Source organism: Narcine bancroftii, chromosome 1 (genome assembly GCF_036971445.1).
Source record: "Narcine bancroftii isolate sNarBan1 chromosome 1, sNarBan1.hap1, whole genome shotgun sequence".
In the NCBI taxonomy this organism is placed as follows: Eukaryota; Metazoa; Chordata; class Chondrichthyes; order Torpediniformes; family Narcinidae; genus Narcine; species Narcine bancroftii.
The window spans coordinates 478713502-478740748 of record NC_091469.1 but is presented as its reverse complement, the minus strand read 5'-3'; the positions used below and the strand labels follow the sequence as shown (position 1 = coordinate 478740748).

The 27247-nt window shown below is 44.6% G+C and overlaps 1 protein-coding gene across 1 annotated transcript in view; it reads left to right on the top strand.

Annotated features, from left to right (window-relative positions):
• Window positions 1-27247, top strand: part of LOC138751898 (NEDD8 ultimate buster 1-like) — a 71019-nt gene that overhangs the window by 13049 nt on the left and 30723 nt on the right. Inside the window, exons 4-8 of the mRNA XM_069914809.1 lie at window positions 721-794; window positions 8833-8964; window positions 20889-20968; window positions 23217-23323; window positions 26181-26367. Of these exons, the coding sequence (XP_069770910.1) occupies window positions 721-794; window positions 8833-8964; window positions 20889-20968; window positions 23217-23323; window positions 26181-26367 (580 nt within the window). The remainder of the gene's footprint in view (window positions 1-720; window positions 795-8832; window positions 8965-20888; window positions 20969-23216; window positions 23324-26180; window positions 26368-27247) is intronic.

Here is a 27247-nt window from a genome sequence, read left to right as displayed (position 1 = left end):
AGAAGACTTGCTGGATGCGGGATGGGAGCTGCTCTGCTCGAGATGGGAAGGTGGTGGTGAATGCAGCTCAGTTCGTAAGGAAATCTTCCCTCCCTTCCAAGGGCTACATCTACACCTCCCGCTGCTGAGGAAAGGCAGACGCCGCACTGAAGGACCATCACAACTCGGGCACACACTTTTCTTCCTCCTCCTTTCAGGAGAAGGCTCAAGAATGTGAAAGTGTGCACCAACAGGCGGAAAGACACGTTCTTCCCCATCGTCACCAGGCTCCTGAATGAACCCCACAACAGTCCTCTCCCGCTGCCTTAAATTAGCCCAAATTGATCTTTTTTTTCCATTGTAACTCTTCTACTCTTCTTCTCCTACTTTATACAGCTATATGAATGTTAGAGTTGTCCTGCTGGACTACTTGCAGAAGACCAGGTTAGGGCGCCACGATTAGAGTAGCAGTTAAAGCAACACTGTTACAGATCGGGGTTCAAACCAGACACAGTCTGTAAGGAGTTTGTACGCTCTGCTCATGTCTGTGTAGGCGACCTTCGGGCGCTCCAGTTTCCTCCCACCCTTCAAAACATACCAGGGTTGTAGGTCATTTGGGTTCAATAGGGTGGCACGGGTCCGTGGGCCGAAAGGGCCTGCTACAACGCTGCACGTCTAAATTCTACCAGGTGCAATGTAACAATGTAACAAATAAACTTCAACTTGAATTGCCTTTTACAGAATCGCAAACCGTTTACAGAATATCAAAATGGAGAATTTTGAATTGATATATAAAGGGAACTATCTGCATTTAAGTAAGTACAAATTCTACTCATATTATTAGAAACCTTTGCTTTATAATAGTTGCAAGCCTTCAGCATCACACTTCTGAAGGGATCTTCGTAGAATCTCAATGATGGATCCTTCCAAAGCGCATTCACATTCCACTCATAATGGGAATGTGTTTGGGGTGCAGCTGAAGATCATACTGACATTTGACAAGCAGAGAGTGATGTGTGACAGGTGTCCTTAAACCCTTAGTTTCCAAGCTGATCTCTTGACACATCACACAGAACAGGAAGGTGGCTGGTGTAGAGGTTGGCACAACGCCTTTACAGCGCCAGCCATCAGGACCAGTCAGGGGTTCGAATCCTATGTTGTCTGTAAGGAGCTTGTACGTTGTATGTGGGTTTCCTCCAGTGGCTCTGGTATCCTCCCACTCTTCGAAACATATCAGGAGGTGTAGGTTAATGGCTGTAAAATGGACGGCACAGGCTCATGGGCTGAAATGGGCTATTACCGTGCTGTATGTCTAAATTTAAAGTTAAATGTAAAATAAAGCAGAATCGGGCCACTCACCACCTCAATTCTTCTCCTGTTTAATAAAATCATGGCTAATCCCGCCCATCCACTTTCTCCCCTGACCCCAACATCCCTGGGTCCACAGCTCCATTATCATTGAATTCTAAGACCAATGGGGTGAGAGAAGTTGAATGAAGTATGGTCCAATTTCATAGTTTACAGTGGAGTTGAGTGTAAAGCCTGGGGCTAATGAGAACATGAAGATGATCAGAATGAGCACAAACTCCTGCAACCTACTTGTTACCCTTCGTTCCCCTACCACCACCCTGACTGTTCACTCCCTCGCACAGTGTCTGCACCGTGTACCATCTACTAGAAACATTGTTCCTGCTCCCCTGGATTACTTGGACAGCACTTCCCAAATGCATGCCCCTTTCAACAAAAAGGCTAGGGGTTACAGGAACACCAGCACCTGCAGCTTCTCCTTCAAGTCCCAGGATCTTTCCTGCAGTTATTGGACTCTTGAATGGCCTCACTCTCAATTAAGATGATGTCTTTGCATTGTTTAACTGTTCTCTTTAGCGCACAAGCTGTGCAGGGTGAACCTATCTTATCCAGCACTCTGTGGACTGGCAACTCCTGTGGTACACTCTCCTTTCAGACAGCGCAGGACACGATCCTCAGTCCCGATCGCTGGCGTTGTAAAGGCGTTGCACTAACCGCAATGCCAACCGTGCCACCCCATAGTATTATTTCCTGTTTTAAGCTTTGTACTACCTTTGATATATTTACACGGGGGTCCATTTCTATAGTCCTGCAATGTTTAGGTCCCAAAGTTGCCGGATTAAAGAGGTTCAACTGTACTTCAGTTTCATGTAACATTATTCCCTGAACTTTTGTTTAATTGTAGGCATGATAATTTTTTAAAATTCTGGCACAACCTGCTGTACTATGTAGAAGTTACCTTGCTTGGATGCAGACAAAACAATGTATTTCACTGTATCTCAGTGCACGACTATAAACTATTCAATTCATAATGTGACTTAGAACTACATCAAGAAACAAGCTGTTAATTTTCCCGAAAAGGTGCAGGTGTAAAATTAGATGCGCTCATTTGGATAATCAAACAGATTGTCCAACCTGCAGAATTCTTCATGAACCTTATGAATATTGAAGACAAAAATTCAAGCCATTAATCCAAGCTCTTTAAGATCCACTGCACAAATTATAAATTAAGTAAAATTTACATCTTCTCTGTGGCCGAGGAAGAAGTGTAGCCCATAGAAGTTTGACCATCCCCATCTTTGCTTCATTCTGTCATTTTCTGGCCCTTGTCTTGACAAATGTGGAAGTGAATTCATTAACTATGGGATCGAGTTCAAGACCTGCAATGAAATGTTGCAGCGATATAAGACCTTAATTAGACCCCACTTGGAAAATTGTGTTCAGTTCAAGATTCCTTTATTGTCATGTAATAGAAGAGTGTCATATTTTATGAAATTGCCTTTTGCCTACTGTAAGGCAGACAGATTCGCCATCGGTGGAAATTGCCTGAAGTGCCTCTTATAGTCAGAGAAGCAAAAGAAAAATTCTCCTGCCAGAGTCACTGACAATGGCGGATTACCCATTAGGTTGAATAGGCTAAAGTCTAGGGCCCAGAAGGTAAGGGGGCCCATCTGTGATTTGATTGATCACCCGACAGGCCAATGAAGTGCTGGCAAATGCCCAGAGGGCATGGTGTGTGGCCAATTAAAGTAGACGTTGGGGGGTGCAGGGGTGCTAACATCATGCAACCGATGACATGAATAGACATTGGTAGCAACTGTTGCCTGGCCCTTAAGAATAAACGCCATAGCCACGATAGCCGTAAAGACTGTTACCCATCAACAGCTTGGGCCCAGAGCAAGGTGAGTACCGGCCCGCTGTCTGAATCAAGCTGCAGCCTCATCCTGGAGTGGGCAGGGATAGCAGCAATCTCCGCAGTCCCTCGGGAACCATGGCTGCCCTGCTCTGTGTTTACCACATCCGCTCAGTGAGCGTGTGCAGTAGTAGGCCAAGGGGAGAGTTCGGAGTCGGTGTCGGGAGCTCCAGTATGCGCCTGTAAGCCAACTGCTGAGGGGAGAGTACAGAGTTAGAACCCTCCCCTCGGCCTACATCAGAGCTCCTGATGCCCGACTCCAAACCTTCCTCTCAACCTATACCAGAGCTCCCAACGCCTGACTCCAAATCCTATCCTCAGCCTACATCAGAGCTTCTGATGGCCGACTCTGAACTCTCCTCTCGGTCTACACCAGAGCTTCCGACACCAAAACTAAACCCTCTCCTGTCCTCTGATGGAGCCAGGGGTGAGGAGGGTGTGCACTGAAGGATGAGTTTGAGCATGGGCTTTGGCATCTTCCTGCTTCTCTCCCACAGGGTGCTCGGCACCAAGAGTCACCTTTCCGCCAAAGGTAAGAGACAGTGCCCGCGAGGATCGTGACAGCCACTCAGCACCTTTAACTTTGGCCACTCCGCTCCGAGAAACGCCACCCGCTGCTTTTATTCAGCAAATGCTGGGCTTTGAAGTAGGCAGAGGGTTTTTTTAAGTTGAAATGACTGTCATGTTTTTTAAGGTGTAGATTATTTTCCAGTATCTCGATATATCTAATGCCACGTTGGATATGACTATTTTATGCTTCTACTGCAGTGATGACAGGTTGGGAAGGAGAATTGAGGGCATGACAGTGGTGACAGATGGTTGTGGGGTGAAGGATTGAAGTAAGTTTTACCGGGGGGGGCAATTTCAGTGGATGCCATAGGCGCTATTTTCCCTAGATACGTCACTGCAGAGAGGGCCTTACTAAAGCACAGCCTAGGGCCCGATGGTAATTAATCCGCGACTGGTCACTGAGTGTCTGTGGATTCGCCTCCAGCGCTCCTGCAGCCTCCACAGCCACTTAGAATCCAGTCCAAAACATTGGACTCGAGTTCCAGATCTGAATTTCCAATCCGATTAGGAACCCTTCAGCACCCTCTGCTCCCCCTCGCATCCCGGTTATGAAACCTGGTACCCCTTCAGCTAGCTTCGAGCCAGTTTCTAGCAGTTTGGTGTGAATCCCTTGACTGCAGTCCCCAGCAGTCCTCAGCCTGCAAGGGTTCCTCGCCTCGAGTCACCTGTGTGGATCCTTCAGCCGCGGAACCCCTCACTGGTCCGCCACTGTGGTCATCATCCTGCGGGTTGTCCCCTTCTCAGATGGGGTGGTCTCCCTGTTTTCTGGTGCCCTACACCAGTCCTCTGCTTCCCAGGGGTCTGCAACCCCTCATGCTGATTATTGGTGCTGTCATCTTGAGTGCGGACCCTGCGGTTGTGGGATCTTAAATAAAACCACTGTTGGCTCCTTTAACAGGCCATTCAAAGCCTGTACAGAGCTGACAGCAGTTTGACTGGGCAATTGGACCCCACAGGAGCATTGTGACTCCACTCCCCACTCTCTGCAGCTCCACCAGTACCACCATTTTAGCCACCATTGACCTGATCAATGTAGGGAGATGGCCATTGTTCTGGTCACCTCATTACAGGAAGGATGTGGATGCTATGGAGAGGGTGCAGAGGAGATTTACAAGGATGTTGCCTGAATTGGAGAGCAGGCCTCATGAGAATAGGTTGACCTTGGAACTACGGAGGATGAAGGAGACCTGACTGAGGTGTATAAGATGATGAGAGGCTTTGATCGTGTGAATGGCCGGCGGCTTTACCCAAGGCTGAAATGGCTAATGTGAGTTTTAAGGTGCTTGGGAATAAGTACGGGGGGGGGTGAAAAGAGGTATGTTTTTCCACACAGTGAGTTGTGGGTGCATGGAAGGCGCTGTTGGCATCAATGGTGGTGCAGGTTCAATGGGATCTTCTAAGAGACTATTAGATCGGTACATGGTACTGAAAAGGAGGGTTATGCAGCTGGGAAATTCTAGGCAGGTAATTAGTTTGGCACGACACTGTGGGCTGTACTGTTCTGTAGATTCTATGTTCTAAATTCAACCAAAGGACAATGTGCTGGAAATGAGGCAAGTGGGACAAAGTAGGAAAAGGGAAAACTGTTTTGGGTGGGAGGTGCAAGAGAAATCTATTGGGTAGATCTGATTTTCAAAGTGAAGAAATGGTCGTGTTTTGTAAGGATAAGTCTTCATCCAGCTTTGTATATGCCAAAGTAAGTGATGGGGTCAAATTTGGAACCCATGACTCCCACAGATGGGGAGAGGTTGCTGATGGGACAGGGGGATGGGGTGGTGGGGTGCTCCTCAAGCCACATACGGAGAACACCTCGATTCTCTCGGTGCAGGGGTAGTGGTCTCAATGCTATCCTTCTCCACTTCAAGCAGAAGTCAACAGGGATGCTCAAGATTCATTTGTGCTGGTTCCATTTTTCTCCACGGAGGCTTTGAGCATTTTCTGGAACCGATTAATCTTGCCCCCTCATGGATTTGCTGTTCTGAGAGTCTGGTGGCAGGCATGAGAACAACACACCCCTCCCTTTACTGCTGACCGTGCAGACCTCAGTTTGAAGGACATTGTTGTGGGAGAGGTCGATAACGTTGCTTCACATCCTTCCTGGACAACACAGGGCACTGTCGGGGCTGGAATCTGGAGCAAAGCACCATCTGCTGCAGGAACACCACGGGTCAAGAGGCACCAGTGGGAGAAAAGGTATGGTCAATGTTTCGGGTTGGACCCCTTCATCGAGAATCTTCATCGCAGGGTCTGACACAAAGCGTCGATCACTCATTTTCTCCCACTGAATGCCTCTGTGTGGCTCCCTTCCTTTCAGTTTGGAGGTGTTCAGGGAGATTAGAGGGGAAAGGGACCACAGCTGCCAGCAAACCCCTCTAAGGATAAATGTTCGTGATGAGACCCAAGGAAATGACGGCCATTTCCCATGTGCTGAGCCAAGGCAAGGCTTTCACTTGCTTGAGTTTTCGGGAGAGGGTTGGAGAGGCCTGGTCTTTATTCTCTCATGAGGGGCATGGATAAAGTGAATGCTCACCGTCTTTTTCCCAGAGCAGACAAATCTAGAACGACAGGACATAGGTTTAAGTTGACAGGAGAGTTTTAAATTCAAATTCAAGTTTATTGACATGTACAGGAATACAATAATTTTTAATTTTTTAAATTTCAGTTTAGACATACAGCACAGTTACAGGGCATTTCGGTCCATGAGTCCATGTCACCCAATTTACACCTGTTACTGTTCTGTGTTGTGTATTGGCCTATGTGTTGTGTGGTTTTGTGTTGAAAAGTGACAGTATCTTAGAGAGCCAAGGTGAAGGTGGACTCCTGAGAGAGTGCGAGACGGACTGAGCATATGCAGAAAATGATCTAAAATTTCTGGACTTCGACGATAAACCACCACTGGGGGTGCTGTGAAGTGGAAGGAGCCCCAGAGCATGAGTCATGGTCTGGAGGACAGTTTAGAATGTTGGGATTTCAAAAAGGGATGACCATTCCAAAGGCAGTCAGAAGGATTCGGTCCAAACCAGTGGTTCCTCTCTCTGCAAGCAAGAAGACAACTTGGAATCTTCTTGGAGTACAAGAAGACAACTTTGAATTTTGTGCTCTCTCTCTCTCTCTCTCTCTCTCTCTCTCTCAAAGATCTTTTGGCTTCAGTTTACTGAACAAACTGAATTTTGTTTATGATCTTTGTTTCGGTTGAGATCAGAGTTTTGTGTGTTTTGTGTTTGTTTTATGTCTAAGTTTTTCTGTGGGCTGGTTGGAAATATAACTTAGACTTTAATTACATATGTTACATTTAGGCTGGGGAATTTATTAGTTTTACACTGTTATAGAGATTTGCATAATAACCAGTGGGCATTGTTATAAAAGGGGGGATTTTGAATTAAAGCTTGAAGGTGAATTTTTCTTAATAAAGTAATTATTCATCTTTACCCTTGTGTGATCTGCCTTCTTTGTGGTTGCTGGTTTGATCTTGTAACACACCCAATTGTATGATTTTGAATGCTGGGTTGAAACCGGAGACCCCGAGGAAAACCCACTCAGACAGGGGGAGAACCTACAAACTCCTTACAGACAGCGCGGGATTCGAATCCTGGTCCCAATCGCTGGCCCTGTAAAGGCATTGCTGTAACCACTACGCCAACCATGCTGCCCTTAGAGGGTACTTTGATAAAGGCTGCTTTATGGGCAAACCAGAAGACATCTCATACATCTCGACGTTTTCACTCAGGTGGGTCGTGTCTGCGATGAGCTGCCCAAGGAAACTAGAAGCAGGTGCAATGTTAAACATTCAAAAGACAGATATATGGATCAGAAGGATATGGAGAAAATGCAAATAAATGGGACTAGGCCCTTAATGCCACTTGGTCAGAATGGACAAGATGGGTTGAGGGGCCTGTCTGCCTTGTATGTCAGCCTTTGGTCAGTTGAGTAAAGGGTTCAGACGTCACAAAGCCCATGGCCTTCTTTCAACTTCACCAACCTGCACCAATAGATTATCTTGCCAATGTCATTGAGTAATGCTGCTTTGATAAAAGGACGTACACCAGGAAAATCAGTCCACAGCCATCCCTGACTGGTTTCACATCATCTTTCATGCATTAGTTCATACTTGGAAGGTGACTAAAACTAACAGAAGCTGAGAAACTGAGAGGAATCCAACCAGGTGGCTGGAGACTGGTGTCAGGGGACAGGGGATTAAAAGTGCCAGAGACTGGCAAGTTTGACTGGCCCTGAATCTGGGGGGAAAGGGGAGAAGGGGGAAGAGAGGAAAGGGAGGGGTGGATGGGAGGGCTGGAGGGGAGGATGGAGGGGAACAAGGGGTGGAGTGGAGGGGAGGTGTGGAGGTGAGTGTAACAAAGACCTAAAACATCTGAGAGCAGCTGAATGTAGAGGGTGGCTTAAATTGAGAAAAACAAGCAGATTACAACCGATGATGACACCCATGGGGTGGGTACAACGGGTGATGACATCCATGGGGTGGGTACGACGGGTGTTAACACCCATGGGATCGGTACAACCGGTGATGATACCCACGGGGTGGGTACGACTGGTGATAACACCCATGGAATGGGTACAACCGGTGATGATACCCACAGGGTGGGTACGACTGGTGGTAACACCCATTGGATGGGTACAACCGGTGATGATACCCACGGGGTGGGTACAACTGGTGGTAACACCCATTGGATGGGTACAACCGGTGATGATACCCACGGGGTGGGTACGACTGGTGGTAACACCCATTGGATGGGTACAACCGGTGATGATACCCACGGGGTGGGTACGACTGGTGATAACACCCATGGAATGGGTACAACCGGTGATGATACCCACAGGGTGGGTAGGACTGGTGGTAACACCCATTGGATGGGTACAACCGGTGATGATACCCACGGGGTGGGTACGACTGGTGATGACACCCATGAGGTGGGTATGACCGGTGATGACACCCACGGGGTGGTTACGACTGGTGATAACACCAGTTGGTGGTACATTTTAGTTGTAGCAACCAATGTTTCTATCCTTTGCATCCCTGAAAGAATATTTCCATTGACTCTCTGCAGACAAGACCCTGGGTGAACAAAATGTGATGAACAAGGGGGAAGTTCGTTTCACTCTAATTAATGAGGAAGAAAGAAGGCAGATGGTCTTTATCTCCAGGATCATGAAAGGGGCGGCATTATTGGCGAAGCGAGGTCAGTGTGACTGATTCATTCTCGTTCATCAGTGTCGTCAACTGTCAATAATGTTCCACTATTTGCAAAATACAAGTTTCTTGGTCCATCTCAGCAAGGCCCGACAAGGAATTATATCTTCCACTAATACAGATTGTCTCAAATTCATTTTAGTAGTTAGTATGTTGTTGCTTTTTCGTTGTTAGAACCATAAACACTAAAGCACAGAAATAGGCCTTTCTGAGTACCTAGTCTGGGCTAAATTATTTATTCTGCTGAGTCCCACTCACCTGCACCCGGACCACGGCCCTCATACTCCTCCCTTACATGGACCTATCCAAATTTCTCTTAAATGTTGAAATAGAACCTCACCACCACTTCCACTGCCAACACGTTCCACATTCTCACCACTTCTCTGAGGGAAGAGGTTCCCCTTTATGATCCCTTTATCATGTCACCTTTCACCCTTAACCCATGTCCTCTAGCTCTTGTCTCACCCACCCTCAGTGGAAAAAGCCTGATTGCATTTACCCTATCTATACTCTTCATCATTTTGTATACCTCTATCAAATCCCCCCTCACTCTCTGACACTCTGGGGAATTAAGTCCTAAACTATTCAACCTTGCCCTATACTCTGTTCCTCAAATCCCAGAACAGCTTTGTAGATTTTCTCTGCACTCTTTCAATCTTATTGATATCTTTTCTGTAGTTAGGTGACCAAACCTGCACACAATACTCCACATTTGGCCTCACCAACTCTTATACAACTTTTACCATAACATCCCAACTCTTGTACTCAATTCTTTGATTTAGGAAGGCCAATATACCAAAAGTTCTCTTTGTAACCCTATCTATCTGTGACACCATTTTCAGGGAATTATGTATCTGTATTCCCAGATCCCTCTGTTCTACCGCACTCCACAGTGCCCTACCATTTATTATGTATGCCCTTTCTTGGTTGCCCTTCTAAAATGCAATATCACACACTTGTCTGCATTAAATTCCACCTGCCATTTTTCAGCCCATTTTTCCAGTTGTGCAGATCCTTCTGCAAACTTTGAAAACCTTCTTCATTGTCCACAACCCACCCAATCTTAGTGTCATCTGCAAACTTGCTAATCCAATTTACCACATTATTGTCCAGCTCATTGATATAGATGACAAACAACAATGAACCCAGAACCGATCACTGAGGCACTCCACTAGTCACAGGCTTCCGATCTGAGAAGCATCGTCCACCACTACTCTCTGGCTTCTCCAAAATAACCAATGTCAAATCCTGTTCACTACTTCATGGATACTAAGTGACTGAACCTTTTCACCAGCCTTACTAAATTCCAAGTAGACAACGTCTGCAGCCTTTTCTTCATCAACTTTCCTGGCACCAGGAAATTTCTGCAGACTAAATGCAATTTTGTGTAAATATTACACTTAAAAAAACTTAAAAATTGGTTTGATATGACGTAACATGTTGTCTGTCTCTAATCAGTCCCTATCTATCCAAGTACTTATATCGTATATCCAGTCTCGTAGAATACCTACCACAACTTACCCACTGCTGACATCAGGCTCACCAGCCTATAATTATCTTCATTATTATTAGAGCCTTTCTTAAACAACGGAACAACATTTGCTATACTCCTCTAGCATTTCACCCATGACTAAGGATGTTTTAAGTACCTCTCCCATTTTAAATTGTCCCTTCAAGGTCCAAGGAAATATCTTGTCCTGCCTAATTCCTGCAGATTTATCTACCCTTAACTGCCTCAAAACACCTCCTCCTCTCTGTGGGTCCACGACTTCACTGCTGTGTTACCTCACTTCTGCAAACTCCATCTCCTGATGCAAAACAATATTTAAGATCTCCCCATCTCTTTTGGTTCCTTCCATCAAATCAGATCTTCAAGTGGACGAGTTTCCTCCCTTGCTTCCCTTTTGCTCTTAATATATCTGTTATGTCATGCCTTTTTTCAGCCTTCTTGATTTCTCTCTTGTTAGAAGTTATTTTTTTACAAATTACCTATTCGGTTACAGCAAGTAAGAATTTCAGTGCACAGGGACATTCCCCAATGTATATGACAACGAACCTGTCAATATCACTGTCCACAGCCCCTTTACAGTCAATGTCAGTTTGTACTGACACCCATTTTTACCCAGAGCAGCGTGTTAATCTGTATTTCTGTGGTGTTGAAGGAGGAATAAACATTAGCCTGGACAGTGGACCTGTAACAACACTAATTTGCCACAGCTTACAGACAGATACAGAATACACTCACTCATTTCTTCAGCTCACCATGAAGTCGACGAGACACAACACTGCATTCTTCAACTCTCCAAACACCACCCAGATAAACTCCTCTGACCTTCTCATTGGTTCACTGGGACATGGGGGATCCTGACATTCTAACTCTCCTCCTCCTGCATCTGAGATTCATCACCCATATACAGGTGTTTAACTCACCCGCGCATGCATGCTATTACCCCCGCAAATTACATCACTTACGTCATCAGCGGCAGCTGGCACCGCTCCTGTTTAAGTTAAAAACATGGCCACGACAGCACCCCCCCCCCCCCCCCACATTGCCTCCGAGCCATACAAGGAGGCCACTGATTGGGACAGTCCTGCTACGTAATGGGTCTGCAGGGCTAACAGTTTGGCCCAACCTCATATGATACTGCAAGACAGGTGATGCATGGTCCGACTGGCAAGGGTGCGACTGATGCAGAACATGGACCGTTGATACATGCCAACTTCAACCTGTCAATGGAAACCATGCCAGCTTTTCCATTCCTGTCGATCGCAAAAGTCTTCGGGTAGTGTCGTAAGACTTGAAAAGGACCATCGTAAACGGGCTGAAGTGGTTTGCAAACAGCATCATGCCAGAGTACAGCATTGTAAATCATTCGGCACATACACTGCAGGTGACACCTGCCGTGTAGGAGTAAGTTGGAGTAAGGTCATGTTTTCCTGAAGACGAATGACACAACTTGCAAAATCAAAGAGCGTTGTGTCACAAACTCACCTGGCAAAGTTAACATGGTGCCATATACTAGCTCTGCTGTGGAACATCCAAGATCTGCCTTAACAGCAGGACGCACTCCAAGGAGAACCACGGGCAAACGTTGGCTCCATGTTGATGTATCACCATCTGCTGTTAATACTGCCTTCAACTGTCAATGCAACTGCTCAGCAAGCAGAGCTGGATTAAGATATTGCAGGGCCTGTAGCATTTATTCTAAAGGGGCCCTAAATAGTGCCAGCTGACGCATGCGAGGTGAGGGGAAGTGTGACAGCGGCACCCCGCCCACTGGGAGAATTTCTGATGCTGACCCCGCATGTCTTAATTATTCCTGACAAAATGATACCAGCTTTCTCAAATCACTATATATTCAGCAATTACATCCTTGATGAAAGGTTATAATAATTTTCGCTACCACCCCTTTAAGCTTTCATATTTCCCACCTATTTCTACCCCCCCCCACCAATCCGAACAGCCAATATATAATACTGATGGTATTATCAATTTCAGATGTCAAGAGTATTCGCTCCAGAAGTGTGCCCAATACTTTTGTCCAGTCTCCATTTCTTTCACGTTGGGAATCGACAAATTGTGCAGTTGCCGTGTGACATCACACTCCCATTGTCTGTGTTAATAACCCCGATTAAAGGTGATAATTGGCTAAAATCACTAACCTTAAAGATTAAAATGTTTAAGTTAAACACCCAGTCAGTTGTTCACAATTCATAGAACATAAAGTAACAGAGCAAGTCAGCAAGCATTTAGCCCTTGAAGATGAGGGGCCTGTAACAGTTCCCTAAAAGTGGAATTTCAGATGGAGAGGGCCTTCGGAATGCTGGCCTTTATAAATCAGAGCATAGTGTATAAGAGATGGGAGGTAATGTTAAAATTGTACAAGACATTGGTGAGACCAAATGTGGAATCTTGTGTTCAGTTCTGGTCACCGAATTATAGGAAGAATGTGAACAAACCGAGAGAGAACAGAGAAGATTCACCAGAACGATACCTGGGTTTCAGCACCTAAGTTATTGGGATGCACGGCCGCAGCAGTAAACAGACACGAAACTCAAGAAAGACTGTTCAACAGGCTTTATTCAGTTAAAAGTCTCTGCTACAGTGGTAGCTGAAATGGTGACTCCTGAGTGACTGGCTCGGGAAGGGCTGGCTCAGGATTATATCCCAGATGGTTGATTGACAGCTGGACGGGTGGAGTTTGGTTTATTCAGGTCAGCTGATTGACAGTTGGCCAGGTGTGGTCTGTCCTCCGGTGATCTTCCTGCAGGTGCAGAGATCGCCCCCTGCAGTAGGCTAGTGGTGTATCACCACAGTTATCTTTTCTTTTTCTTTGGCTTGGCTTCGCGGACGAAGATTTATGGAGGGGGTAAAAAGTCCACGTCAGCTGCAGGCTCATTTGTGGCTGACCAGTCCGATGCGGGACAGGCAGACACGATTGCAGCGGTTGCAAGGGAAAATTGGTTGGTTGGGGTTGGGTGTTGGGTTTTTCCTCCTTTGCCTTTTGTCAGTGAGGTGGGCTCTGCGGTCTTCTTCAAAGGAGGCTGCTGCCCGCCAAACTGTGAGGCGCCAAGATGCACGGTTTGAGGCGTTATCAGCCCACTGGCGGTGGTCAATGTGGCAGGCACCAAGAGATTTCTTTAGGCAGTCCTTGTACCTTTTCTTTGGTGCACCTCTGTCACGGTGGCCAGTGGAGAGCTCGCCATATAATACGATCTTGGGAAGGCGATGGTCCTCCATTCTGGAGACGTGACCCATCCAGCGCAGCTGGATCTTCAGCAGCGTGGACCACAGTTATAGAGAAAGGTTAAACAAGTTAGGTCTTCATTCCTTGGAGCGTAGAAGGCTGAGGGAGGATTTGATAGAGCTTTTTAAAATTTTGAAGGGATAAATAGAGTAGATGTGGAGAGACTTTTTCCATTGAGGATAGGGGAGATTCAAACAAGAGGACACGATCTGAGGGTTAGGGGGCAAAAGTTTAGGTGCAACACAAGGGGAAGCTTCTTTACTCAGAGAGTGGTATCTTTGTGGAACGAGATTCCAGTGGAGGTGGTGAAGGCAGGTACAATGTTATATTTTAAGAAAAATTTGGATAGGTATATGGATGTAAAAGGAATGGAGGGTTATGGGTAGAATGCAGGACAGTGGGACTAGGAGAGTATAAGTGTTTCAGCACAGACAAGAGGGGCTGTGATGGCCTGTTTCCGTGCTGTAATTATTATATGGTTATATGCTACTTTTTCTACTACGTTAATCCAGGCCGTTGGCCTGCGGATAGTAAGTCGTAGTGCAAATATGGGTAGTTCCTAAAAGCAGGGAACAACACCGACTCGAACTGAGGCCCTCGATCCATTTTAATAGTGACTGGAACAACGTAAAATGGAATCCAATAATCCATGAAGGCCCTAGTGACCATCTCTGCAGAGATGTCAGTGATAGGAATGGCCTCCTGCCACCTGGTAGTCTGGTCTTCACACGCGAGCAGATAAGTATAACCCTGAGATGGCCTACCAAGTCGAGTGCACATGCTGGAAATGGAAATCCAGAACAACAAAATCCCCCAGCTTGGATTTCATGTGTCTGGAGACTTTAGTGTGTTGACATAGCAAATAGGTCCTTGCCCATAATCCAACATCCTGTTTAACACGAGGCCAGGTAAAACATTCTGTAACGAGTTTGATCGATGCTCTTCCACCAGGATGTGATAGATTGTGAAGTGTCTCAAAAATTTCCTGCCTCATAGCTGCTGGCACAGAAGGCCAAGGCCTTCCTGTAGAAAAATCACAGACCAACTTTTCTCCTGATTCATCCAGGGTCACATCTTGAAGATAGAGACCAGAGTTGATCTGGTGATACCGGATGAGATCAGAATCGGTATGCTGTACACGAGCCATGGCAGTGAAATTGATGGCAGTAGCTGTATTTAAGGCATCAATATCATATCTAGACAGGACATTATTGGCCACGGTGTTCACTTTTCCTCAGATATGACGTATGTCTGATAAAAATTGTAGGATTAGGTCGAAGTGCCGAATCTCTCTGGGGCAGTGGAGATGTGTCCTTTTACTCACAGTATGTGTGAGAGGCTGGAGGTCTCTATAAAGGGTGAAAGGACGACCTTCCAATAAAAAGTGGAAATGTTTCACTGTGAGATAAATGGCCGAGTTCTCGACCAAGCGTTCTATACTTTGCCTGAGCCAGTGACAGCTTGACTGATAAAAATGCCAGAGGTTCCCATTGCCCACAGACTCATTGTTTAATCGTGCTCCCACAGTACTAACAGATGCATCTATGGTAAGAGAGAGCAAGGCGTTGGGCTTTTGATGTACAAGCATCGTAGCATTCACAAGCGCAGTCGACACATCGTTGAAAGCACGCACGGCATCATCTCCCAAGGTTCATGGTCTTTTGGACACAGACTTATTGGATCCTTTTAGTAGTTCAGTAAGGGGGTAATTGAGACACTGCTGCGTTCAGAAGGAATCAGCGATTAAAAACTCATCATGCATAAAAAAACATCACAAACGTAATGGGTGTAGGAAATTCTCAAATCTCTCGCATTTTCGATTAACCGGGCAAACCACATGCTGCCTAACTCTGTCCCAAAACTAAAGATCAGCAACTTCAAAATTGTTCACAATGCGGAAACTCATCAAACCTCTGAAACAATGAGATAGGTGGCACTTGTACTCCTCCTCATCCACACTTGAGACCAGAATATCGTCGATGTAAACAACACAAAACCAAGGCTGGCGAGAACGTGGTCCATAAACCTCTGCATTCCGGACACTGAATGGCATTCACAGAAATACAAACGTGCTGAAGGGGGTAATTATTGCCGTCTTTGTGACATCAAAAGGCTCGACTGAAATCTAATAGTAAGCACGTACTAGATCTATTTTCGCAAATACGTTTCCCACGGAGGTTAGCTGAGAAATCTTGCAGATTGACAATGTTGTATCAGTCAGTCACGGTGAAATTGGTGAAATAATCACCACAAGGTCACCAATCCCCAGGAGATTTGTTTTGCGGACCATATGCAATGGTGAAGCCAAGCAGCTGTCAGATCTGCGGAATATGCCCAACTCTTGCATGTGGGCAAGAGCTCGTGATTTTAAGTCGGTCTAGAGGTAATCTATAAGCACGCGATACTACCAGAGGACCCCGAGTCTCTTTATGGTGGGTTACTGTATGGGATCACTAGGTGAGGGAAACACTTGAGCAAGACTCGGAAAGGGCAGGAACCACGTTGAAGGCTCGTCAGGGGGATGACGCCACTGGGGGGGTACGACAGATGCAACCATGAAATCTTGTTTCTTCCACCTGAATTTCAAGATTCCTTTATTGTCATGTAATGACAAGGGAATTGGGTGACTGTGAGGAAAGGAGGGAGAGTGCCAGTGCAGAGTACCCCCGTGGAAGTGCCCCTCAGCAACATGTATTCAGCATTGGATGCTGCTGGGGGGAACAGACTATCAGGGATGAGTCATGGGGGTCAGGTCTCTAGCACAGGGGCTGCCCCTGAGGCTCAGAAGGGAAGGAGGGATAAGAACAGGGTAATTGTGGTTGGGGAATCACTTGTCAGAGGGACAGATAGAAGGTTTGTGGGACGAGATTGGGGATCCAGGTTGGTCTGTTGCCTCCCTGGTGCTAGGGTCCAGGATGTCTCTGATCAAGTTCACAGAATTCTGCAAGGGGAAGGTGAGCAGCCAGAAGTCGTGGTCTATGTGGGGATCAATGACTTAGTTAGAAGTGGGGATGAAGTCCTGAAACAGAAATACATTGAATTGGGCAGGAAGTTAAAAAACAGGACCACTAAGGTAGTAATCTCTGGATTACTGACGGTGCCACGTGCTAGAGAGGTAGTAATAGGAGGATGTGGAGGATGAATCCGTGGCTAAAGAGCTGGTGCAGGGGGCAGGGGTTAAGATTTTTGGATCATCTCTTCTGGAGAAGGCCAAACCTGTACAAAAGGGATGGACTCCACTTGAACTGGAGGGGGACCAATATCCTGGCAAGCAGATTTACTAGAGCTGTGGGGGAGGGTTTAAACTAGTTTGGCAGGGGGGTGGGGAGCAGAGTTTGCGAGCAGTGTCTAGGGTGCATGGCCACCTATTTAAGAATGATAAAGATATCAAAGGAAGGATGGAGGTTAAGGTAAAAGGTAGAATAGGGAATATATGTGAGGGTCATTCTCTGAAATGTGTGTACTTTAATGCAAGAAGCATAGTGAACAAGATAGATGAGCTTAGAGCATGGATTGGCACTTGGAATCATGATGTTGTGGCAATTAGTGAGACCTGGTTACAGGAGGGACAGGACTGGCAACTAAATATTCCAGAATACAAATGTTTTAGATGTGATAGAACAGGGGGTAATAAAAGGGGGAGGAGTTTCTCTGCTTGTGAAGGAGGACATTACTGCAGTAAGGTGTCAGGATGGTTTGGAGGGATCGTCCAGTGAGGCTGTTTGGGTGGAATTGAGGGGTGGAGGAGGCATGAGGGCACTAATAGGAGTGTATTATAGACCACCAAATGGGCCAAGAAAATTGGAAGAACAAATTTGTAAGGAGATAGCATATATGTGTAATAAACATAAGGTAGTGATCATGGGAGATTTTAACTTCCCTCACATTGATTGGGATACCCATACAGTAAGAGGGCTGGATGGGCTAGAGTTTGTCAAATGTGTGCAAGATAGTTTTCTTAATCAATACGTAGAGGAACCAACTCGGGACGGTGTAATACTGGATCTCCTGTTAGGGAACAAGATAGGTCAGGTGTCTGAGGTTAATGTTGGAGAACAAATTGGGTCTAGTGATCACAACTCTATTAGTTTTAGGGTAGTTTTAGGGAAGAGCAAAGAAGGGCCTAAAGTTGAGGTTCTGGATTGGAGAAGAGCAAATTTCGAAGGAATAAGAATGGATTTGGGGAGTATTGAGTGGGACATGATTTTTTCAGGAAAGGATGTAAATGAAAAATGGAGAATATTCAAAGAAGAAATTTTGAGAGTACAGAGTAGATATGTCCCAGTGAGGATCAAAGGAAAAGCTGGAAGTCATAGGGAGACTTGGTTTTCAAGGAATATTAGAAATTTGGTTAGGAGAAAGAGGGAGGTGTACCAGAGGTATAAACAGCAGGGTGATGAGAAATTGAAAGAGAACTACAAGGAGTGTAGAAAAAATCTTAAGAAAGAAATTAGAAAGGCGAAAAAGAGGCTTGAAGAGGCTTTGGCAGGCAGAGTAAGAATAAATCCAAAGGGTTTCTATGGGTACATTAAAAGTAAAAGATTAGTGAGGGATAGAATTGGACCCCTTGTAGATAGGGAGGGTAGGCTGAGTGAGAAGTCAGAGGAGATGGGGGAAATTTTAAATGATTTCTTTTCCTCGGTATTCACTAGGGAAAAAAATATTGTACCAGTTGAAGTAAAGAAAAATAGTGGGGAGGTCATGAATCATATAAGGATAACTGAGGAGGTAGTGATGGCAGTGTTAAAAAAGATAAAGGTGGACAAATCTCCAGGTCCGGACAAAATATTCCCAAGGACACTCAGGGAGACTAGTGTACAGATAGTGGGGCCATTAACAGAGATATTTAGGATGTCACTGGTCACGGGGGTAGTGCCAGAGGATTGGAGGGTGGCTCATGTTGCTCTGCTGTTTAAGAAAGGGTCCAAATGTAAGCCTGGAAATTATAGACCTGTGATGGAGGGTTATGGGCATTGTGCAGGGAGGTGGGACTAGAAAGGGGTGTTTGGTTCGGTGCGGACTAGAAGGGCCTAATGGCCTGTTTCCGTGCTGTAATTGTTATGTTACGTTAATTCCTTGAAAGCGTCTGATGTCTGTGGTGGATAAGTTGATGGAAAGTGTTCTGAGGGATGGCATTTACAAATATTTGGATGAACAGGGATTGTTAGGTAGTCGTCAGCATGGTTTTGTCAGGGGTAGATCATGCTTAACAAATATTAGAGTTTTTCGAGGGGGTTACAAAAAAGATTGATGAAGGGAAGGCTGTGGATGTTGTCTATTTAGACTTTAGTAAAGCTTTTGACAAAGTTCCCCACAGGAGGTTAGGTAAAAAGGTAGAGGCATTAGGTATATATAAGGAAGTAGTGAAATGGATTCAGCAATGGTTGGATAGGAGGTGTCAGAGAGTAGTGGTAGAAAATTGTTTGTCAAATTGGAGGCCAGTGACTAGTGGAGTTCCTCAGGGATCGGTCCTGGGTCCACTATTGTTTGTTATATTTTTAACGATCTGGAAGAAGGGGTGGTGAATTGGATAAGTAAGTTTGCAGATGATACAAAGATTGGTGGTATTGTGGACAGCGAGGAAGATTACCGTAGCTGAAGAAGAGATATAGGAAAGCTAGAGGAGTGGGCTGAGAAATGGCTGATGGAATTTAATACGGATAAGTGTGAAGTGTTGCATTTTGGAAAGGCAAATCTAAATAGGTCATATACATTGAATGGTAGACAATTGAGGAGTGCAGAGCAACAAAGGGATTTAGGAGTTATGGTAAATAGTACCCCCAAAGTTGATACTCAGGTAGATAGAGTGGTGAAGAAGGCATTTGGAATGTTGGCCTTCATAAATCGGAGTATTGAATTCAAGAGTAGGGAGGTTATGATGAAATTGTACAAGGCATTGGTGAGGCCAAATTTGGAGTACTGTGTACAGTTTTGGTCACCAAATTATAGGAAAGATATAAACAAAATAGAGAGAGTGCAGGGAAGGTTCAGGAGAATGTTGACAGGATTGCAAGGTTTGAGTTACAGAGAAAGGTTGAGCACCCTGGGGCTTTTTTCTCTGGAGCGTAGAAGATTGAGGGGGAATTTGATGGAGGTGTTCAAGATTTTAAAAGGGACAGAGAGAGTCAACGTGGATAGGCTTTTTCAATTAAGAATGGGGGATATTCAAACCAGAGACCATGGTTTGAGATTGAAAGGGGAAAATTATAAGGGGAACATGAGGGGAAATTTCTTCATGCAAAGGGTGGTTGGGGTGTGGAATCAGCTTCCGGCGGAGGTGGTTGAAGCAGGAACGATATTTACATTTAAGGAAAGACTGGATAATCACATGGAGGGGAGAGGATTGGAGGGGTATGGACCAGGTGCTGGTCAGTGGGACTCGGAGGGTGGGGATTTGTTCCAGCATGGACTAGTAGGGCCAAACTGGCCTGTTCTGTGCTGTATATGGTTATATGGTTAATATTACATGAAATTTCCTTTAGTCTTCCATTAGTATTTCTCCAACAGGATCTCTCCTTCCCTCAGTCCCATCTGGTCCCATCTTTCCTCACCTCCCTCCTAGTAGCTGCCATGATATCACCATAATTGTATCAGATTCCAGCACTTGTTTCCATTGATCACCCTCCATCCACTGTCTCCAGTTTCATCCTGGATGGCTCATCTTCTTCCATCTAACCCCCTTTTAATCTTTGTCTCTTTCTCCCTTTGCCTGGTACCTGCCAATCAACTGCCGCCTCCTGCCCATCTGTCCGTCATCCTTCATCCTCCCTGGTTCATCAATCCCCTCTGTCTCCCCTTCAAAACCACGCCCTCCACATCCTCCCCCTGTTTAAAATGACCCGGGGGTTGTGAGTTGTAATAGGGACGGCACGGACTTGTGCCCCAAAAGGGCCTGTTTCCCTGCTGCATGTTTACATTTAAAATTTACATTTAAAACACTTAAAAAGAGGATGGACCAGGAGTGGGAGGGGGATAGATGGGGCGGTGTGGGAAAGGGGACCAAAATTGGAGGGGGAAAACAGTAATAGATTGTGATAATGAGAGCATGGATCAAGGAGAAAACTGGTGTTGTCATTATTGAGAGCACGACGGCAGATTCCTTGGCCACAGAAGTCTTGTGTTTGTGTGTGGCTACTCAGTGATTCATTTTTCATCTCGTTTTCAGATGAAGGTTTTGAAGAGATGTTCTTAAACACAACAAACCACAGAGGAGAAATGATCAATCTTCCTAAAGGTGAAAAAGCGGTGAGTATTTCAATAAACTCTAATTGACTTCTCAGAATCTGTTCGAAGAAAGTTTAGGGGAGTTATTTAGAGTGGTGGGTGGGTGCCTGCAATGCATTTCCAGGATGGTGGTAGAGGCTGGTGCAATAGGGACATTCTAAAGACTATTAGACAGGCACATGGATGAAAGAAAAAAATAGAGGGTTATGGTTGGTAGGTTGAAAAGGTTTATATTGTTGTTTATATTACTGTGTTGTAATGTTCCATGTAGAATATTGCAATGAAATAATCATAATGGGTTTATTGTCATACACATTGTACAATGTACAAATGCACTGAAATTCTTACTTGCTGCACTCAGGGGTAATGGAATGCTAGCGCAGGTTCTGGCGGCACACATTAGGACGCAGGCGAACTGGCTCCACATTGTTACAGTCAGGTGCCACTGGGTGCATCTTCTTCCATGCTCCAGCAGGCTGCGCTTGCGCACTCAGCTGATGCATGGACGGGACTTACAGCTGGTCTTATAAGGCCCAGCACGGGGCTTCTCAAAAATAAGCCATTGGAAGTGCAAGCGACTTACAGTGTGTGGTCTCCTCATTTCACTGCCCATAGTAGCTCCCGCTACAGACTTTCCTTTATTTCTTTAGTTAACCAAGGCTGACTATTCCCTCTCTTACTACCCTTATTTTTAAACAGGAATATATTTTTGTAGAGCACTGTGAAAAATCTCTTTGAAAGTCTTCCACTGTTCCTCAACTGTTCTGCCAACTAGCCTGTGTTCCCAGTCCATGCAGACCAATTCCTCCCTCATCCTGTTGTAGTCTCCCCATTCAAGCGCAATACACTAGTTTTAGATCTAACTATTGCACCCTCCATCTGTATGAGAAGTTCAATCAAACTATGATTGCTTTTTCCAAGAGGGACCCTAACTTCCAGATGGTTAATTTTACCTCTCTCATTGCACAATACTAGATCTAAAATAGCTTTCTCCCTTGTTGGTTCCTTAACATGCTGCTCAAGAAACCGATCACAGATGCATTCTATAAAGTTATCCTCGACCAACTTGATTTTCCCTATCGACGTGGAAGTTAAAGTCCCCCATGACAACTACCGTTTCATTCTTACGTGGCCTCAGCTCTCTCTCGGTTAATTGCCTGTGCTACTGTGCTATTGTTATTTGATGGGCGATAGACAAACCCACCAGTGATTTTTTTTTTCCCATTTACTATTCTTAATACCTACCCATATGAACTCAACATTCTGCTCCTTAGATTTTATATCATCTCTCCCTATTGCCCTGATCTTATCCTTGATTAAAAGCGCCACCCCACTACCTTTACCTTCCTGTCTATCTTTCCTTATTACCTGACACCCTTGAATATTTAATTCCCAATCATGCCCACCTTGCAACCATGTTTCTGTGATGGCCACAAAATCATATGCCTGAGTGTCTCAAATTCACTAACTTGGTTTCTAATATTGCCGGCATTCAGATAATGTGGCCTATGCTCTTTGTCCTTTTAGAATCTAGTGACCTCTGCATCCTTTGCTTTTAACTTTTCTGCCCTCTATTTTTCTTTTTTCTCTTTCCTAACTCTGTCTTTGGTCTCTGTACCACCATCCTCATTCTTTCTTTGTAGGTTCCCACCCCCCTGCGCCATTAGTTTAAACCTTCCCCAACATCACCTCTCACTCTTCTGAACTCCAGCAGATACAGACCTGGCCTGTCCACTCTACCCTCAGAAGACAACCCACCCTTTCTAGGTATCAGTCCAGTAAACCCTCCTCTGACCTGTTTCTAACTGGTGCCTGGATTAGAAAATGTTTCTGATGAAGTAAAGATGACTTTTCTCTTTGTAATGATGAAGGATGAGAGGTGATTTAATCCTGGTACAACCAGCAATGTTTTTCCAGGGGCGACACCAGAGAACATTGGTTTAAGGTGAAGGGAGGAAAGTTTAAGCAACCAACACAAATTTACTCCAACAAAAACAACCACAAATAATCAGCTCCAGAGCGCAGTTCATTATTGCCTTATAAAAATCACCACATTTTTCTGGAGAATTTCACCCTAAGGCCTGTTGAAGTCTTGATTTAAGTTCCCGTCTGTCTGTGCAGCACCAGCTCTGTTCTGGGAGGGAGCGATCAGCCTGTATGTTGTGTTCTGATATCTAGGACGCGACGTTAACCCAACAGAGAATGACTGACACTGCACAGGCTGACTTCCCGTGTCGTTAACTTGTCATCTGCATTTATTTGATGATAGGTTTTTCTGACAGCCTTGATTCTGCATGAGGTTGCTCGATGGAACATGAAGAGAAAGGATTATAAACAAGCCCTGGTGTTTCTAAAGCATGCAGAAAATGAATTCAGGTAACCATTTTTATTTTTAATGCGTTTTATCACACTAATGTACTGAAGTAATGAATTATAAAGGTGATAAATTATGGCATTGAATAGTGTTCTAAGTTATCTTGGTCACATATCTTAGGACTAGGACTAATTCTGATGTTCATCTAAATCAAAGAAAGATGGTTAAAATTATATTTGAATGCACAAAACATCCCTACCAAAGTAGATCAATTAATAGTGCAAATAGCAAAAAAATTGTCCTCATTTAAACTTGTAAAGTTCTCATGGACTTGAGAGAGTAAATGTAAAAAATGTGGTTGAACAGAAGAGTGTGCCCAGTATACTAATCAGTGTTGTTGCCCTGACAGTTCAGTCTGTATCAGTGGTTCCCAACCTTTTCTTTTCCACTCACATCCCGCTTTAAGTAATCCCTATGCCATCGGTGCTCTGTGATTTGTAAGGGATTGCTTCACGTGGGATGTGGGTGGGAAGAAAAAGTTTGAAAACCACTGTCTTCATCGTGCCTCATTAAGGGAAACATAAGGGGGAAATTTCTTCACGCAGAGGGTGATGGGAGTACGGAATGAACTTCCGGCCATGGTGGTAGAACCAAGATAGATGTAAATATTCAAGGAAAGGTTGGATAGGTGTATGGATAGGAGAGTTGTGGAGGGTTATGGGCCAAATGCAGGTCAATGGGACTAGGTGGGAGAAGATGTTCAGCACAGACTAATAGAGCCAAACTGGCCTGTTTCTGTGCTGTAAATGATTCTATGGTTAATTGACTCATTATGTGCACAGTTTCATAACTCCAAAGGAAATGGGCCAATGACATTTTTTTCTCAGGCAAAATATTTCAGTAACAATTGGGTCTGGAGCAGTGATTCTCAACCTTCCCTTCCCTCTCACGTACCACCTGAATCAATCCCTTACTAATCACAGAGCACCCGATGGTGTAGAGATTTCTTAAGGTGGAATGTGAGCTTATGGGGCAGTTTGAAAGCCACTGCTTTAGAACAAACATTCTCAGCCTTTTATTTTGGCTATGGCCCCCTTAAGACTCTGTTCAAACTTTATGGGCCCCCCCTTCCCTGTGAGCAGTCATGTTAAATTGGTTTCTTCCATACTTCTCTCCTACCGACCACATAAAAAACATTTTATGATTTAAGTCTGTGGCCCTAATTATTAGGAAGTTCACTTGAGAGGTGAAGAAATTTCTTTAGCCAAAGGGGGGTGAATCTATGGAATTTGTTGCCACAGGTGGTTGTGGAGGCCAAGTTATTGGGTATATTTATGGCAGAGATTGATAGGTTCCTGGTTCCTAGGCATCAAAGGTTATGGGGTGGGTCTGAGTGGGAAACTGGATCAGCTCATGATTAAATAATGTGTTACGAGCCCAAAGGACCCCAAAACCCAGCAGCAATAGATATTCTCCATGACGAGTAGTTACTTAAACAAAAGTTGCTTTTAATTATCTTTAAACTTGAAAACAGAATCAAACTTTAACTTATCACTATTAACTTAACTAACCCAGCTTAACCCCCTTCTAATTCTAACCCACGTGTATGTAATGTGTGTGTAAATTTAAGAAAAGTTCTTTGGTTCACAGTTCAATCTCACTTGTCCTTCTTACCAGTTCACTGGTTGCAGGCAATTCTTATACTGTGCACAGAATTTAACATGTACAAAGTTCACCAGGCTTTGGTGCTTGAGAGGTAAATGGTTCCTGCTCAGGAAGGTTCTTGTAGGTTTGCAGAGAGAGATTTGTTGTTCCAGGATTTCCACAACTGAGGTACCACCATTAGTCACCTCAATGTCTTGCTGATGAAACTTGCCCCATCAGGGTTCTCCAGATGATAACCTCTTTCTTTCAGGCTAGCACAGAGTTTGTTTCTGTTCCACTTATTCCAAGAAAAACATCAGACAGATAGCACTTCCAGCCATCCGCCGCTCTGGAGCTTCTATTTCAGTTCCAACAAGCTTCTCCTGGTTTGTTACAGCTTTCTGTCACGCAGTCAAAGACTCCCTTCGATCTCTCTCTTTCTATCTGAGATTCAAACTGCCAGCAGCATGTCCTTCTCTCTCTCTCACCTGCAAAAATCCCTGACCTTCTCCAGTAAACAATAGGAGTCATTCTTCTGGTCCATCTGTTATTTTAGGTAAACAAACCTCTCAATGACCTCCGAGTGAGCACTTTGCAGAGAGGTCAAAAGCCTTGCAAAAAGGTTCAAAACAGACAACCTGGCTCTAGTTGTTCTTCCAAGACAACAGTCCATTTATTTCATGACATCATTTCAATTAGCACCTACTTGTGAAATGTGCATAGCATTCTCCATAGTTTCTGTAAAGTCACTGAATATTAATTCTTCAGTATTTCAATTAAGAATTTAAAGTGTGTGTATGTATATAACCCTCTCTAATTTTACCAATTTATCTCCTAAAAACATTCCCAAATATTCCATCATAGGTGGGGCAGACCAGATGGGCTGAATAGCTTATTTCTGCTCCTATGTCTTATGGTCTTAAATGTGCTGCAGCCCCGAGTGGGGAGGGGGCACATGTTGACAATAGTTGCTATAGAACAGCAATGAGGAGGAATTTCTATACCCAAAAGGTGGTGAGTCTTTGGGATTTGTTGCTGTGGAGGCCAAGTCATTGGTCATATTTCAGACAGGTAGACAAGGTGGCTGAAGCATGGCAGCCAGTGCTGGCATATCCACCCAATGGAAGTGATGAGCGACCAGCAGGAAAATCAGCCTTCCATCATGAAAATTGTAGTTCAATGCAACTTAAAAGAACCTTACATGTGCTTCAGGAGATGAGCTTGAGCTGAGGTGCTGGAGTGATTCGAGTGATCCTCCTTGCCTTGATTTCACAGGTTATGTACCAAGGAGCTGATCAACTGTATTGACAATTATGGAGTGTTGCATCTAGATATAACCTGGTGCTACTTTCAGTTACAAGACCCCCAGTGCCTCAAGGAGGCCAAAGAAAGGTTGGAAATCACTGAGAATTGCTTCAGCAATTGCTTTGGAAGGGATGATCTGTGTCCTGAGGAAATGAAGGTGGGTTGTTTATATAGTTTTTTTCATTTTTTTAAAAATTATTTAATTGTTTGCAACATTACAGGAAAAAAAAATGAATAAAACATTAATCAAATATCCATAGCCAATAATACAAAAAAAAACTTTTATATATTTTCTCCCCATTTCCCCCCCTCCCACCCAAAAATAAAAAAAGGAAAGAAAAGAAACACACACCATGTAATATTCAATAATATTAGCATAAACATTCATTAATAGTTATTAAAGATTACTAATTAAGAGGAGTGGACAAGATAGAAGAGGTGGATTGAAAATTGTCCATAAAATCCATATATGGTTTCCAAATACTATAAGGTTGCTTATATTCTTGTAGATGTCTCAGTCTCAGTCTTTCTTTACTCATTGGTGGGAGATTGGCATGTGGTAAGGCAAGCATTTATTTCCAATTCCCAATGAGAACCACAGTCCATTAGAAACAGGCCCTAGATGGTCCTGGTCTATTATTCTTCCCAATCCCATAGACCTACTCCTGGACCATACCTTCTCCCATCCGAATTTTTCCTGAAATGTCGGAATCGAGGCTACATTCACCACTTCAGTTGGCAGCTTGTTCCACACTTGCACCATTCCCTGCCTGAAGAGGATCCTCCAGGTGTACCCCTTTAAATATTTCATCTTTCGCCCTTAACCCATGTCCTCCAGTTCTTGGTTGTTTAGTGGTTAGTTGACTCTCCCGCTCTTCCCCCTTTCTCTCTACTCTTTAATTAAGACACCTTGCCTGCTTTTTCAAGATTGTTGACTTCAGGAAGGGAAAGCCGGAGGTGTACAATCCAGTGATTATTGGGGGATCAGAGGTGGAGAGGGGGAGTAGATTCAAGTTCTTGTGAGTCACTATCTCAGA